The following is a 13,122-nucleotide window of genomic DNA, read 5'->3' on the forward strand; positions in this document are numbered from 1 at the left end:
TATTATTTATGATCATATAGTTATTTAAAACAACATATTTTTATAATTTAGTTCTGCATTTATTATTTTTTTTATTGTTATAATACTTTAACTTAAAAAAAGATTTAAAAATTTTCAATTTTTTATATAAATACTTTGAATAATTAAAATTATTTATACAAAATTATATTGTCATTAACAAATTAGTTGTTCAGTAAATAAATAAAACTTACTTTATTAAACTTTATTTATAGAACATTTTATCTGTTAATCATAATAATGATGTTTAAATAATTTTTTACATGAAAAGTATAAATATATATATATATACATGTATATTAATACATTATTTTCAATTTCAAACAGTTGATATGTCTTTAAGTTCCTTATCGAAGATACTCTTTGGAACTTTAATCTCAACTCGTGATTTTTTATCCATTTCTCGTTTACTTTACAAAATTATTTAATAATCTGTATCGGTTATTCTATTTTATTTATTCATTCTATTTATTACGTTCATACTTAAAAAAAAAAAGATCTGTTATGAAATCGCGAGCATAATATAAAAAAAGCATCGCAAAAAAATGAAATCCCAAAGTTTGCCCATGATCAATACAAAAATTCGTGCAAAGTTGTTTAGCTTATCTCCAGAACGAATAAATATGGAAACAATTCTGAACGGCATCGAGCAGCTTCTCGAGCATGGATTTTTTTTAACTGCGCCAAAACTAATTAATTAGCAACGTGCAAATCTCGCCCCGGCTTGTCGGCGTCTAACCATTACTAACATTTACTAAGACTCTCGCTCATTAAGGTAGTGACCCGCGACAAGAGAGAATGACCCCAAACCTTGTCATTATCCGCAGCTCCAGAAGAAACAATAATATCTTCGGTATTCACGACCCGCCACACCGCGACGTGCCACCTATCCCATGTTGATCCCGACGTAGTCCAATACTTCGGCTATCTACCACAGGATATGGTTGGCCGTTCGCTATTTGACTTCTACCATCCCGAGGATCTACCTTTCATCAAAGACATCTATGAGACTGTGAGCATGAGCCTAACAAAGAAAGAAAGAGAGAAAGAAACTTAGGTTTCGTTCGCATGCACGTATGACAAGAGAAAGACGAGAGATATGCGAGAGAGCTTGAAAAAGAGAGAAAGAGAGAGAAAGAGAGAATGAAAGTCAATAAATGAGTGTTCAGATATTCCCCTTCATGTCACTGTCATAAATTATTCATGTAACTTCTTACGAAATGTCGTTGAACAGGTGATCAAACTCGAAGGCTCCTCCTTCAGGTCGAAGCCGTACAGGTTCGCCGTGCAGAACGGGGGCTACATCGTCCTCGAGACCGAGTGGTCATCCTTTATCAATCCCTGGACGAAAAAACTAGAGTTTGTCGTAGGTCAGCATCGGGTGCTCAAGGGACCAATGGACCCGGATATCTTCCGCGTACCGCGCGATACCGAGTACGGCTACCTGGCTAGCATCAGCGAGGAAGTGCTGAAGGAGGCCAAGATCATCCAGAGTGAAATACGGGCGCTCCTCGATGAGGTACGATCACTGACGAAGACAACTACGTTACACACATCACAATACTATGAATCGCGATTTACTTGTTCGATGTTGTTGTGTATGTAGAATTTCAATTAGGGAAGAAAACAAAAATTTATCTTCACCCAAAGGAGGATGTTAAAAAGAGATCGCTAAAAATATCCTCTTTTATTAAAATACTTATTATTAAAGCTAGGCTTCAAGGATCTTCAGCAAAGAGCCACTAATTGGACAATTGGCTGATATTCATATATATATATATATATATATAGTCAGTTTTTATATCTATACATCTTAAGATGTCACTAATTAATCAGAAAACCGTGTTAGCATCTTAAGACATTACTTAAGTTGGTTTTATATAAAATAAGAACGGACTACGAATACCGCCCAATGAGCGTTTAATTTTTCGTAAAAATAATTTTTATAATTTAATTGTTTCTCTTTGACAAAATTTAAAAGTGGCAAGCGTTCTTCTCTATCCACCTTGCGTACACTCATGCTCAGGTGTATCTTTTTAAAAACGAGATATACAATTCCGCAATAATTTTGAAATTAAAGAAGTCGGCCGTTATACAATCGCTGTTATCAAGCTCGGCTCCCTCGATGATGACCTAATTGTAATTACTTTAGTAGCGAAAGGACTCGCTTAAGAGGTAGTTAATCATTCAATGTACGTATGTAAGAAATACAGGCTTGGCGTTACCGTGTAACAAAAAGAAAACAAAACGAGAATCTCACCACGAAGCGGAGACAAGCCAAACTCATCCCCCAACTTGTTCTCTTTTTTTTCTTTTCTATCGTACGTGTGCGCAGAGCATCCAGAGAACGTCAGATATAACTGAGCTCGATGTGTCAAAGCGATGTAAGGATCTAGCATCCTTCATGGAAAATCTGCTGCAGGAAATGAAGGCTCCCGGAGTCGGCAAGGATGGACTGCTCGCGGCGGACGAACTCAGGAGCTTTTCGGTGACTATTAGCTACGTTTTAGTATCGCCGAAACACTGTTACCTTAATTACTTACGCTATAATGCGCTCCGCTCTGGTATGCTACGTATAATACACTATATTTATACCGTAGAGATACTTACCTGTGTATGTGTACGTGTGTGTGCGTGTGTATGTGTAGCAATAACGTGCAGTCACCACGTTTTACCTTTTAAATCTTTACATTGGTATAATATAGAAGATGCTAGTTCACATAGTTATCTAATCTCGTCGTCGACGCACGGTATGCTTTTTCAGGTTTTTCTCTAACAGAAACTCAATTAAATACTAGTCAATTTAATATTGAAAGGTAATGATTAATTACTTATTCTGAGTATTAAAACTGAACAATACTTTTAACACTCAAAATAAATTCCTTTATGGTCCAACCGGGGCTTTGAAGACCCAGGCAATTTTCAATTTTGAATTATTCTGCCTCAAACTCGAACACGTACAGAAAAAGCGAAAAACGTTTTGAAAAAGTGTACTAGAATTTTTTTAGAATTTTTAAAGCCCAAAAACTCTTTGAAAAGCACAATCAGGCACAATGATCCAGTTGAACTAAGAAAGCATTAAAAAAAAGTTGGATCATGCAAGGTTTAATCAGCATCTTTCAGTATTAAATTTTGCAAGGGTAAATGTTTGCCGTTATTACTAATGTATTTTTTAAATAGTATTCAATATTCTCCAAGGGTCGAATAAAAGATAAAGCATGAGAAGAATGGGGATGATGTGTAAGAAGGAAAGAATAGTACGAATGGAGTAGAGAAAAATTGAAGGCAGTGTAATTTCGCTCGTACTTCAGATTTCGACGTCGTAGGGACACGCAAAAAGAAAAAGAAATCACAAAATTGTTAAATCGGCATCTTACTGTCTCTGCGATACGGAAAACTGAAATCGATCGCGATTCTATCGGCTTCAATCGATCGAGGCTGGGATCTAGATATCAGGAGAAGGTGGAATCTGACGCAACGAAGGACGTAGTGATTCGGATGGTGAGGTGCTTGTATGATCCCGATCACTCGATCGATCTTAACCCTTCGCTGTAAATAACATGTATTATCCGTGCTTGCCGCAAGAGCTTGCGCCGCAAGCTTGCAAATGGACGGTCATAGGTGGTTTAGGCAGATGAAGTCTTTCACAGCTTCTAACGAAATTGTCAGAGACCGATCTTCGCTATGGTTGGCCGGCGCATCTCATCTCATCGCTCACGCAAAAAGAAAAGAAAAAAAAAGAAAAGCAAATGCGACCACGCAAAAACGCTACTGACCCCGGTAACGGCGTTAAGTTGCAATACTGATCCTCAGTGACAACTCACTCTAAGTCTCTACAATATACTTGTGAAGGGATCACGAAATCCCTTGTTGCAGGAGCACGACAGCGTGATGCTCGGCGAGATTTCGCCCCATCACGAGGACTACGACAGCAAGTCCTCCACAGAAACACCGCCGAGCTACAATCAGCTCAACTACAACGAGAATCTCGAGCGCTTCTTCAAAAGCAAACCCCCGGTCGCGACCATGTACGGCAGCGATGAGGAGAACGTCAATTCCAGCAACGACGAACGCGGTAAGCGCCATCTTCACCATTCAACTTTTCTTCATCGTATCTCGCATCGAGTTAGTTAAAAATACACAGAAAGAATAATTTTCTTGAAGTATCTAAAAATTTAACTAATTATAAATACAAATCTAAGAATAATTTAGTTGAACCATAAAAATAATTACGTATATAAGAATCTCAAGCATGATGAGCAAAAAATCCGCATATTGCTCATTTGCTACATAATGACATAACTTGAAAATTGTCATTTTTTAGTTTGCAGAAAAAGAATGAGAATCTAAAGAAAAAAAAGAATATACCGTAAATGTAGGTGACTTGGGACAGCATATATTTTTATTAAATTCAATTATAGAATCCATCCATGAGTCTCTAAAGGAAGTTGAAAACTTAAACTTAACTTAACTTCCTTTAGAGACTCATGGATGGATTCCATGATTGTATTTAACAAAAATACATGCTGTCCCAAGTCATCTACACTTGTCCCAACCTACATTTTACTGTACCTACTTTTATTCCTTTATAACAATTAATTATTACATCAAAATTGCACTTCAAAATTAGTATTATAAAATTTTAATGATTCAAAATATTGAAATTTTCTGGAAACTTCGTTTTTTGAGTTGTATCGTTGCTGTAGCAAATATAAGCGACATGTATTTCATTAAGACAAATTTCTGTCGTGTTTTCAGCGCGAAAGTGTATGTCGCCGATAAACGGAAGCGGGGCGAGCGGCAGCGGTAGCGCGGAGAACCTGAGCAGTGGTTCCAACAATCAAACAAGCTCTGCAAGTCGGGGTGACGCGTCCAACACCGCCAGCAATAGCAACACCACTGCAACGGAGAGCTTCAAATCGCCCACGCTGACGGAGTCGCTGTTGAATCGCCACAACGAGGATATGGAGAAGATGATGATGCAGAAGCACCGGGAACTGCGCTCCAGCATCAAGAACAGTGACAAGCTGAAAGACTCGCGCATCAAGACGGAGAAGGTCAATGGTACGGACCAGAGTACTCATTACGTCAGTCAAGGTCACGGGATCAAGAGGAGCGGCAGCCATAGTTGGGAGGGTGATAGCTTTAAGGTATGCCTTATATTTTTTTAGGAATTTAATTGGGCGAATTTTGTTGAATTATATTATCGCAATTATGGTATCGCTAGCTGAACAATTTTATCTTTGTTGTGGAATGGATAGATTTTAATTTCCAGTTCCAATACTGACCCTTTTGTGCCACTATGGGAAGACACACTGGGGCTAACGTACTCAACTTAATTACTTAAAATTTTTATAAAAATAAACATATTGTAAACATTTTTCGTTTCAATCAAAACGTCAGACATTAAGGAACATAATGGTACCAAATGTATGTATCTTTATTAGTGAAAAAGTTATAAGCAATAAAACAAGCATTAGAAAAAGAAAGTCAGGTATATCATATCCATAGTGGTATCGAAGGACTAAATATGTATTATAAATAAATACATAAATATATATATTAGGGTGGTCGTTATTTCAACAATTTTTGAAATTTAATCGAGACACCCCCTAAAGTGGTTCAATATCTCGAAAAAATTACACCATATTTTTTACAAAAAAATGTAGTGTTATTTTCTCAAGATGTTGAACCACTTTACGGGGTATCCCGATTAAATTTCAAATTGTTAAAATAACGACCACCCTAATATATATTGTATTTATATAAATGCAAAAAAGTAGATATGCGTATTAAGTCAAATTTATACGAGTCTAAATGTGACGATAATGTGGAAACAGGTATCGAAACATGATAAAATCTCGAGGACAAGCACGGTGATAAAATCTCGTGGTCCAGCGAATCTCACAACCACTGTCACCAGCATGAGTCTCGATCAATCGACCGTAGTACAAACGGGGGCGAATATTAATTTGTGGTCACCATTGTCGGCTGTGCCCTCTTCCGCACCTGCTCAACCTTGCGCTCCACCCCAGTAAGTAAGAGCTTTAAAATATTAATAACGTAGAATATAAAATATATTAATTTCGTTAATATTAAACATTTTATAAAAGAGTGATAATATTCGATTCATCTCAAAAACTGTATAATATGGAGAACAAATAATTATGATCTATTAATAAATTATACATTAAAAAAATTCTAGTACCAACTCGGAGGCTGTACCCAGATTCCCATTACTTCCGTCAATGATACCGGTGTATTACATGCCGGTACCGCAACCTAGCGAGTCGTCGCAAGAGAAGCTTGGCCCATCGCCCTCAACGCAATCGAATCAACAGAATCCTTACGGTAGGTGTCTCATTCGACTGTAACCTCAAATAAAAAATTCAAAAAATTAATTTAATCAATTCTTATTATTGAATATTGTTTTATGCCTCGAAGCGACCTATGTATTTGAATCTCTTTGGAAGCATCTTTAAAAGAGATGCTTCCAAAAGCTTGGAATTAAATTAGAATTGAATTGCATATTTAAAAGTAGGTCTTCTATGGGGAGCTATAAAAGAATTTTAGTGTTTGCTCCAGTATCTTACGTCGCGACGGCGATGGCTGGGATGATCTATCCGGCAGTGATCGGCGCACCTCCACCACGTGCTATGACGTACCGACCCTTTCTGATACCCGAGCAAGCACTGGCGGCAACACGCGAGAACCAACAGCCATCCAATGACAAGTGTCTAGATCGTAAACGACCAGCCAGTCAAGCGACTAGCATCAAGGCTGAATCGGGGAGCACAATGGCTATGTCCGACTCCTCCAAGAAGGTAAAATGACAATATCAAGTTCTTCTTGCATCCTACTATAATACAAACTGTTATAGGAGAGAATTGAAAAAATGTTTTTTTATAATTAGGATTTTAATGAAATTAATTAATAGATGTTTTGGAATTAATGTTTTCAGTAGCTTCGATTATTCAATAAGATATTAATTTACACCGTCAACTCTGGCAGATTCTATCACGCGGCGAACTATCTTCATCATGCGTGAGTAATGACGGTGGCTGTTCGAGCATGGTAGAGCTAACGCCGGTGATCGTAAAAGAACGTCGCCGGCCGACTGACTACAACGGAGATGAGTCGAGCTCGTCCAGCTTCTATAGTAGCAGCTTCTTATACAAGAGCAGTGACAGCAGCTGCAATCCGGATCAGAAGACATGCGAAGTCTCTTCCGAGGTAGAAACTCAAATGGCGAAATGTCTGAAAGACGTCCAAGGGACGTCTCGATCTTTCGTACATTTTTTAGATGCTTTTCTCAGCCCTTCACAGCATCTAACATTCATTTATTTGACTATATGAGCATAATAAATGCGTAGGAGCACACCAAGTGCCATCAGGGAATGCGGAGGAGGGCTCCACCCTGGCTGGAAGGTGTCCAACTGACACCGGAGTTAATCTACGAATACCAGATACATCCTAGAACACTGAACGATGTGCTGAAAGCCGATTTAGACGCGATGAAGACCTTCAGTCAACCATTATTGGTAAACGATCAACTGGGTCAGCTCTACCTGGACCTGGAGATGGAAGGTTTCGGTACTGAACTTATCCTCGAAGATGGGATTACGTCAAGCGGAAGCGATAGTGGAAGCAGCAACGGCAGTTGGACTGAATCGCAGGTGAGAACAATGATTAAGAAGACATTGCGAAATTTATTAAGATTTATCGGAATATGTTATATAACGCGCGATATGTTTGATCTGTTTACAGCGCAAACAGAGGAGAAAAATGGTGAAGTATGGCAAGTTAGTGATGATCCATGACGAGAATGCACCTCTACCGCCTCCGTTGCCACCCCAGACTGTATCTTGCCAGCATTCATAGAAACTGCGATCGACCCGTTACGAATAGTTCCAAAAGACACCCAAAGTTAATATTCGCTTCGTCATATTTGCATTTCTCTCAAATGGGTTCAAAATCAGATTAGAATTATTTAAACTGTTTGAACATCCTTACCGAAAATACTACAAACACCAAATGACATGTGTATAAGCGACGAATGAAATGCACTTGGTGAGAAGGATACGTGATTTTATCGACATTCGAGAATAACACAATCCCAGCTTTTACATTTTTTTTTAAAGATTCGATTTCTATTTAAGAATTAAAATGACAATTAAAGTGGATTACAAATGCATCATATATTGAGAGACTAATCGGGTTCTGAGATAGATTGGATCACGGTACAAAGCTCAGAAATGTTTTGAAGTTGCCTTAGCAGCTAAGATTTTTAATGCGAAGTAGAGTGCATTATTAAATACCTGTGAGATTTCCATGAGATTGCACTTACATTATATTTATGTACGTGTCTCTCAGAGTCATGAACGTTTGCTCAATCACGGATACAGATTTCTAATGGAACCGTGATTGAATGAACGCACGATAATCTTTAAAAATATCCTATAGAAAGGTAATACGATGTAATTATGATATTAACGCGCGAGTGGAAATGACTGGTTTTCTCGACATGGCGTCGAAGGTAGCCTTTATAGTAAAAAAGAACGAGTGTAACGAGTGAACTCGATACAATTTTTAACACCGTCCGCGTAACGTTTTGTACACATGTTTGCGTTATAAATAACTGCGAATGCAAATTGACCGAGAGATTTTTATAATCGATTTTGTATTGACCAGACGGAAAATGCGCGCGAGGATGGAAAAAATACTTTTGATAGAGTAATTCTTGTATAATAATCTATCGCTTCTTTTTCTATCGCTATTTTCGATGCCCTTTTTTCGTAAATATTTACACGTAAAAGCGTATTTGCGAAATTGAATTGCGCAATGAGTACCAGATTTAATTAGTTGTCTTCTGTACGATTATATTCTTTTATTAAACCCTTTTCATATGGAAGAAGAAGGTTGTATCAAGCGTCTAGAAGAATATATATCGATACATAGTGAGATCTTTCTTTACATCGTTTTGTAGGGTAAACTCGGATAAGATGGCCATACGGAGAAGATGGCCCATAAGCTTATAGAATAACTACAAAAATGTTCTATTGAGCAATTATTGAAAAAATTACAGCCTATGGCCATAATACCCTAGTTTACCCTATTATATTTTGTAATTTTGTGTAATTTTCAGTATTATGATATTAATTATCACGTCAATTCGGCATTAATACGGTTAATCCTGTTAAAAAAAAGAAAAATTCATTATGAATCTGTTAGAAAATAACTGAATAATTTTACCGAATAATTACACAACTTTACTTTTCGTTACTATCAACTTTACGTACAATCAGCGATTAAAAATATCTTCCTCAACAAGGTTTTCGTCATCGATATACATATATACCTTTGTTGCTTCGAAGCATTAGGAAATGGTTAAAAATTATTGATAAATTACGAGAGAATGTGCATTTCATTCAATACGTTCAATTACAAAAGCCGTCATTCGTAACTTTGTTAAGCAGAGGGTGAGATAATCTACCAGTAGCTACACATTCACACGTAGCATCACAATTGCGATGCACTGCGTATCGCGATTTGTATATTCAGCGTTTTTTATATATCCGAAAGATATTTTGGAAAAAAATATACATAGAGCGATATATATAAGACTAGCATGTAAGAATTTATATTTATACTTACAGATTACATCTACATCTGTATTTAAATTTATCGTGTAATATACGTGTTTCGTCTGTCTGCATTTTTTGCTAGTTCCTTCTGGTAATCCGTATTTTTCAGAGAGATTCGTGCGATAAAGCGCTATATTTTTTCCGACTTTTCGCGCCCGATAACGCTCCATTTATCGGAATTTTGTATCCATATTTGTCTATTAAAAGTCCCGTCCAAAAATTTCTAGAAATCATAAAAAAAAATTTCACATAAATCCTGAGAATAAAATAATACATCTTAATACGATCAAATTTTAATGTATTTCCTTGACAAACTTGGTAGATTTGAAATTCTAATAAACTTTTCCATAAATAGTTTAAGTTCGATTAAAGATCTAAATTTATCCCGTGTAAACAAATTCTAGATAAATGAAGCTCAAAAGCGCGGCACGAGATAAAACCGTAATGCGCACGACGACTATTGTAATTAAATAAATTTAAACTTGTATAAGTCACGTGTTTAGAAAATAATACGTCCACGTGAAAATCAGCCGGGCTTCGCTAGTCGTCAATCACGTAACCGAAGGCACGGAATTATATAATTGCAAGACACAATCTGTGTTTCGCTTGATAAATAACTTATTTCAGGAAATCGCGGACCAGTAAATTTAGATTTTTTCTTTAACGATCCGTGCGTTGTGCGATATACAGGATGTCCCAAAATTCGCGCATTCGGAATACAGGACATGATATTATATGCTAAAATAAAAAACTTTTTCTTTTTGTAAAATTGCGTCTGACAAGTAGTTTTTGCAGAAGAACAGGTTGAAGTTATACGAGTAAACGTAAAAATCATTTATCGAATGTAATTTTACTATAAGAAAAAGTTGTTCGTTTTAGCACAAAAAATAACTTTTTTTTAGCAAAATTGCGTCCGATAAGTAATTTTTACAGGAGAGCAGGTTGAAGCTAACAAATAAGCGCAAAAATTAATATCGGACGCAATTTTGCTAAAGGAAAAAGTTGTTTGTTTTAGCATAAAATATCATGTTCTGTACTCTGAATGTGCAAATTTTGGGACACACCCTTATATACGTATGTATATTCGGTAGAAAGGTATTTTGTATACTATGTAATTGCACACGTGTCGCGGCAAAACGGCCGACACGCGAGTGTGTCATCACGTATTATATTCAGAGGCGATATTTTATATACCAGTGATTAAATGCGAGTCGGTTTCGATTTCCACGAAATACTCGCGAGATCTAGTCTGGATTACGGATATTTATAGTTGTGTCGCTTTTGTGAATATATTTTCGCATAGAAATTATTTTCTACATAATAAGATATGTACAGCAATTTATATCTTAATGAAGATAACTATAAACGGGATTATCGACGCTGGATTTTAATGACATTTCTGCCACATGACGCATTCTCTACAGTTTTTATACGTAAGCATTGTATTAACAGAAATAAAATTAATTGTCATTAATTAATCAATTTATTATTAATGTTTAAAATTTTTATGGAAAAACGCAGTAATAATTAATTACCGGAGAATTATTTAACTTCTTAATTGAATCATACTTTTCATGGATGATTTATGTATTTCTTAAAAATTCTACAAATTTATAAATGATTATTAATAATTTAAATGATAAATTAATATATTAATCATTATTAATATATTAATATAATAATGTATCACAATGAATCTAAATCTTTTTTTTAAAATCCAGCGATATTCTCGGTCATAAAATTGAAGACGATCTTCTAGCGGTAGCACAAATTTTGTGATTTCACGAAGAAGTGATCATTTCAGTGACCTTGTAAATTAACTAAATGCAATCTTTCTTTCCCCGAGAATAATGCGGATATTAATGAACGCAATCGTAGCGCTTATTGTAGCATAAGACGGGTCTGTGATCCAATTATACAATACAGACGTATGATTCCTTCTTCTCTTAAAAGACCTAAAAATTGATAGATTGATTGGATAAATCAAAGAAGGGCAACAAACAAACAAGTGTAGAAAAGTATCTTTTTGAAAAATTCTGCCCCTCGAGAAACACTTTCATTTCATTTAAACTTTCCCAAAATACGTAATCTCTTTGTTTTCCTTAATTTGTAGTCGATCTCACTTTTTTCACTTATTATTTATTTTCATTCATTAATGAGCGAAAGAGATGAATAAATTCTTTAAATAAAATACCTACTGGCGAATAAATGCCGTATTGGAGCTTCTAAACAAGTACAAAGAAATAAAATATCAAAAAATCTCTGTTGGTTTATTTGTCAGGCTTTTCTCTTGAAATAATTTCTACCGTTTTTTTTTTTAAGTAATACTTCTTATTATCATTGTAGTTCAAATACTATTTATTAAAATATAGTTCCAGTTTTTTTTGCATATCGTTGACAAAATACGTGATTGATTTTTGACCGGTACATACAGAATTTGAAATAAGGCCGTCTCTATTACACCGATTAAATCGTAATTTTTGTATAACAATTATTTTTTTACAGATTCGAAAATCCTTTAACCGGATTAAAATATAACCATTTATACGTATCTGTGTGGAGTTGTTTATGTTGAGAACGACAAAAAATTTCGAAATTGGAATCTTAAAAAAAATTTTTTGTCTCACTCTCGACATAAACTCTACCTCACAGATACGTATTAATGAGCATACTTTAATCCTGAAAAAAGATTTTCGAATCTGTAAAAGAGAAAAAAGTAATTGTTATTATACAAAAATCATGATTTAATCGGTAATATCGGATAGCTTTAGGATCCCCTTCAGCTTTGTCGTAACTTAATAATTATTTCTTTATCGTCGAAGCACGTAAAATTGAATTTCTCGATGTGATTTTGCGCGATAAAATAACATTCGTGTGTTTTATGAGTATGATTGTGTAACTAATATTCATAAGTCGCTGTAACATATTTCATAATCTATTTTTGTTCCATATGTCAATAAAGATAAGCAAAAAAAGTGAGTTTTCGAAACTTTTATTTTGAAAATGTTAACGCATTTGTTTATTTTGAGTATTGCTGATACGCAATAAATTTCAGTAACAACGTATGAACATACATATAACATTAATAGACGTAATATATGCTCATGTGTACGAATGTGTTTCATTTCTGGCGAAATACGATTAATATAAAATATGTATTTATCGAAAAAATGTGTCTAATAAATATAATTTTCTTCCACACGCAGTATACAATAATTGATTTTTTTTTTAAGTTAAACTATTGCTTTACACATCAAAGGAGCAATGGTAATTCAACCTTCAATAACATTTTGTTAATATTTCTACTTGTGCCAAATTGTAAATCAATCCATTTCTGTGATATTAGTTTCAAAGTAAACAATTTTCATATTAACATAATTTTCATATTAACGTTTAGTAAATAATAAATTAAATTTGAGTCTCAAATTTAATACATTTTCTTGAATTAAAGTGTTTAACT

At 35.1% G+C, this 13,122-nt stretch overlaps 1 protein-coding gene across 6 annotated transcripts in view; it reads left to right on the plus strand.

The window, feature by feature from the left end:
* Positions 1-8,800, plus strand: part of per (period circadian regulator) — a 32,526-nt gene extending 23,726 nt beyond the window's left edge. For 2 of the 6 annotated variants that reach the window (XM_018447015.1, XM_018447016.1), the window contains exons 7-17: positions 846-1,030; positions 1,253-1,537; positions 2,354-2,506; positions 3,895-4,093; positions 4,777-5,168; positions 5,859-6,052; positions 6,224-6,369; positions 6,592-6,842; positions 7,030-7,251; positions 7,392-7,694; positions 7,786-8,800. In XM_018447015.1, the coding sequence (XP_018302517.1) occupies positions 846-1,030; positions 1,253-1,537; positions 2,354-2,506; positions 3,895-4,093; positions 4,777-5,168; positions 5,859-6,052; positions 6,224-6,369; positions 6,592-6,842; positions 7,030-7,251; positions 7,392-7,694; positions 7,786-7,899 (2,444 nt within the window). In that variant the 3' untranslated portion in view covers positions 7,900-8,800. Of the gene's footprint in view, positions 1-845; positions 1,031-1,252; positions 1,538-2,353; positions 2,507-3,870; positions 4,094-4,776; positions 5,169-5,858; positions 6,053-6,223; positions 6,370-6,591; positions 6,843-7,029; positions 7,252-7,391; positions 7,695-7,785 lie in introns of all 6 variants that reach the window. The other 4 variants (XM_018447012.1, XM_018447013.1, XM_018447017.1 and 1 more) reach the window with 3 other exon arrangements.
* The last annotated feature ends 4,322 nt before the right edge of the window (positions 8,801-13,122 follow it).

The sequence above is a fragment of the Mycetomoellerius zeteki genome, unplaced genomic scaffold, assembly GCF_001594055.1.
Source record: "Mycetomoellerius zeteki isolate Tzet28-1 unplaced genomic scaffold, Tzet1.0 scaffold197, whole genome shotgun sequence".
NCBI lineage: Eukaryota > Metazoa > Arthropoda > Insecta > Hymenoptera > Formicidae > Mycetomoellerius > Mycetomoellerius zeteki.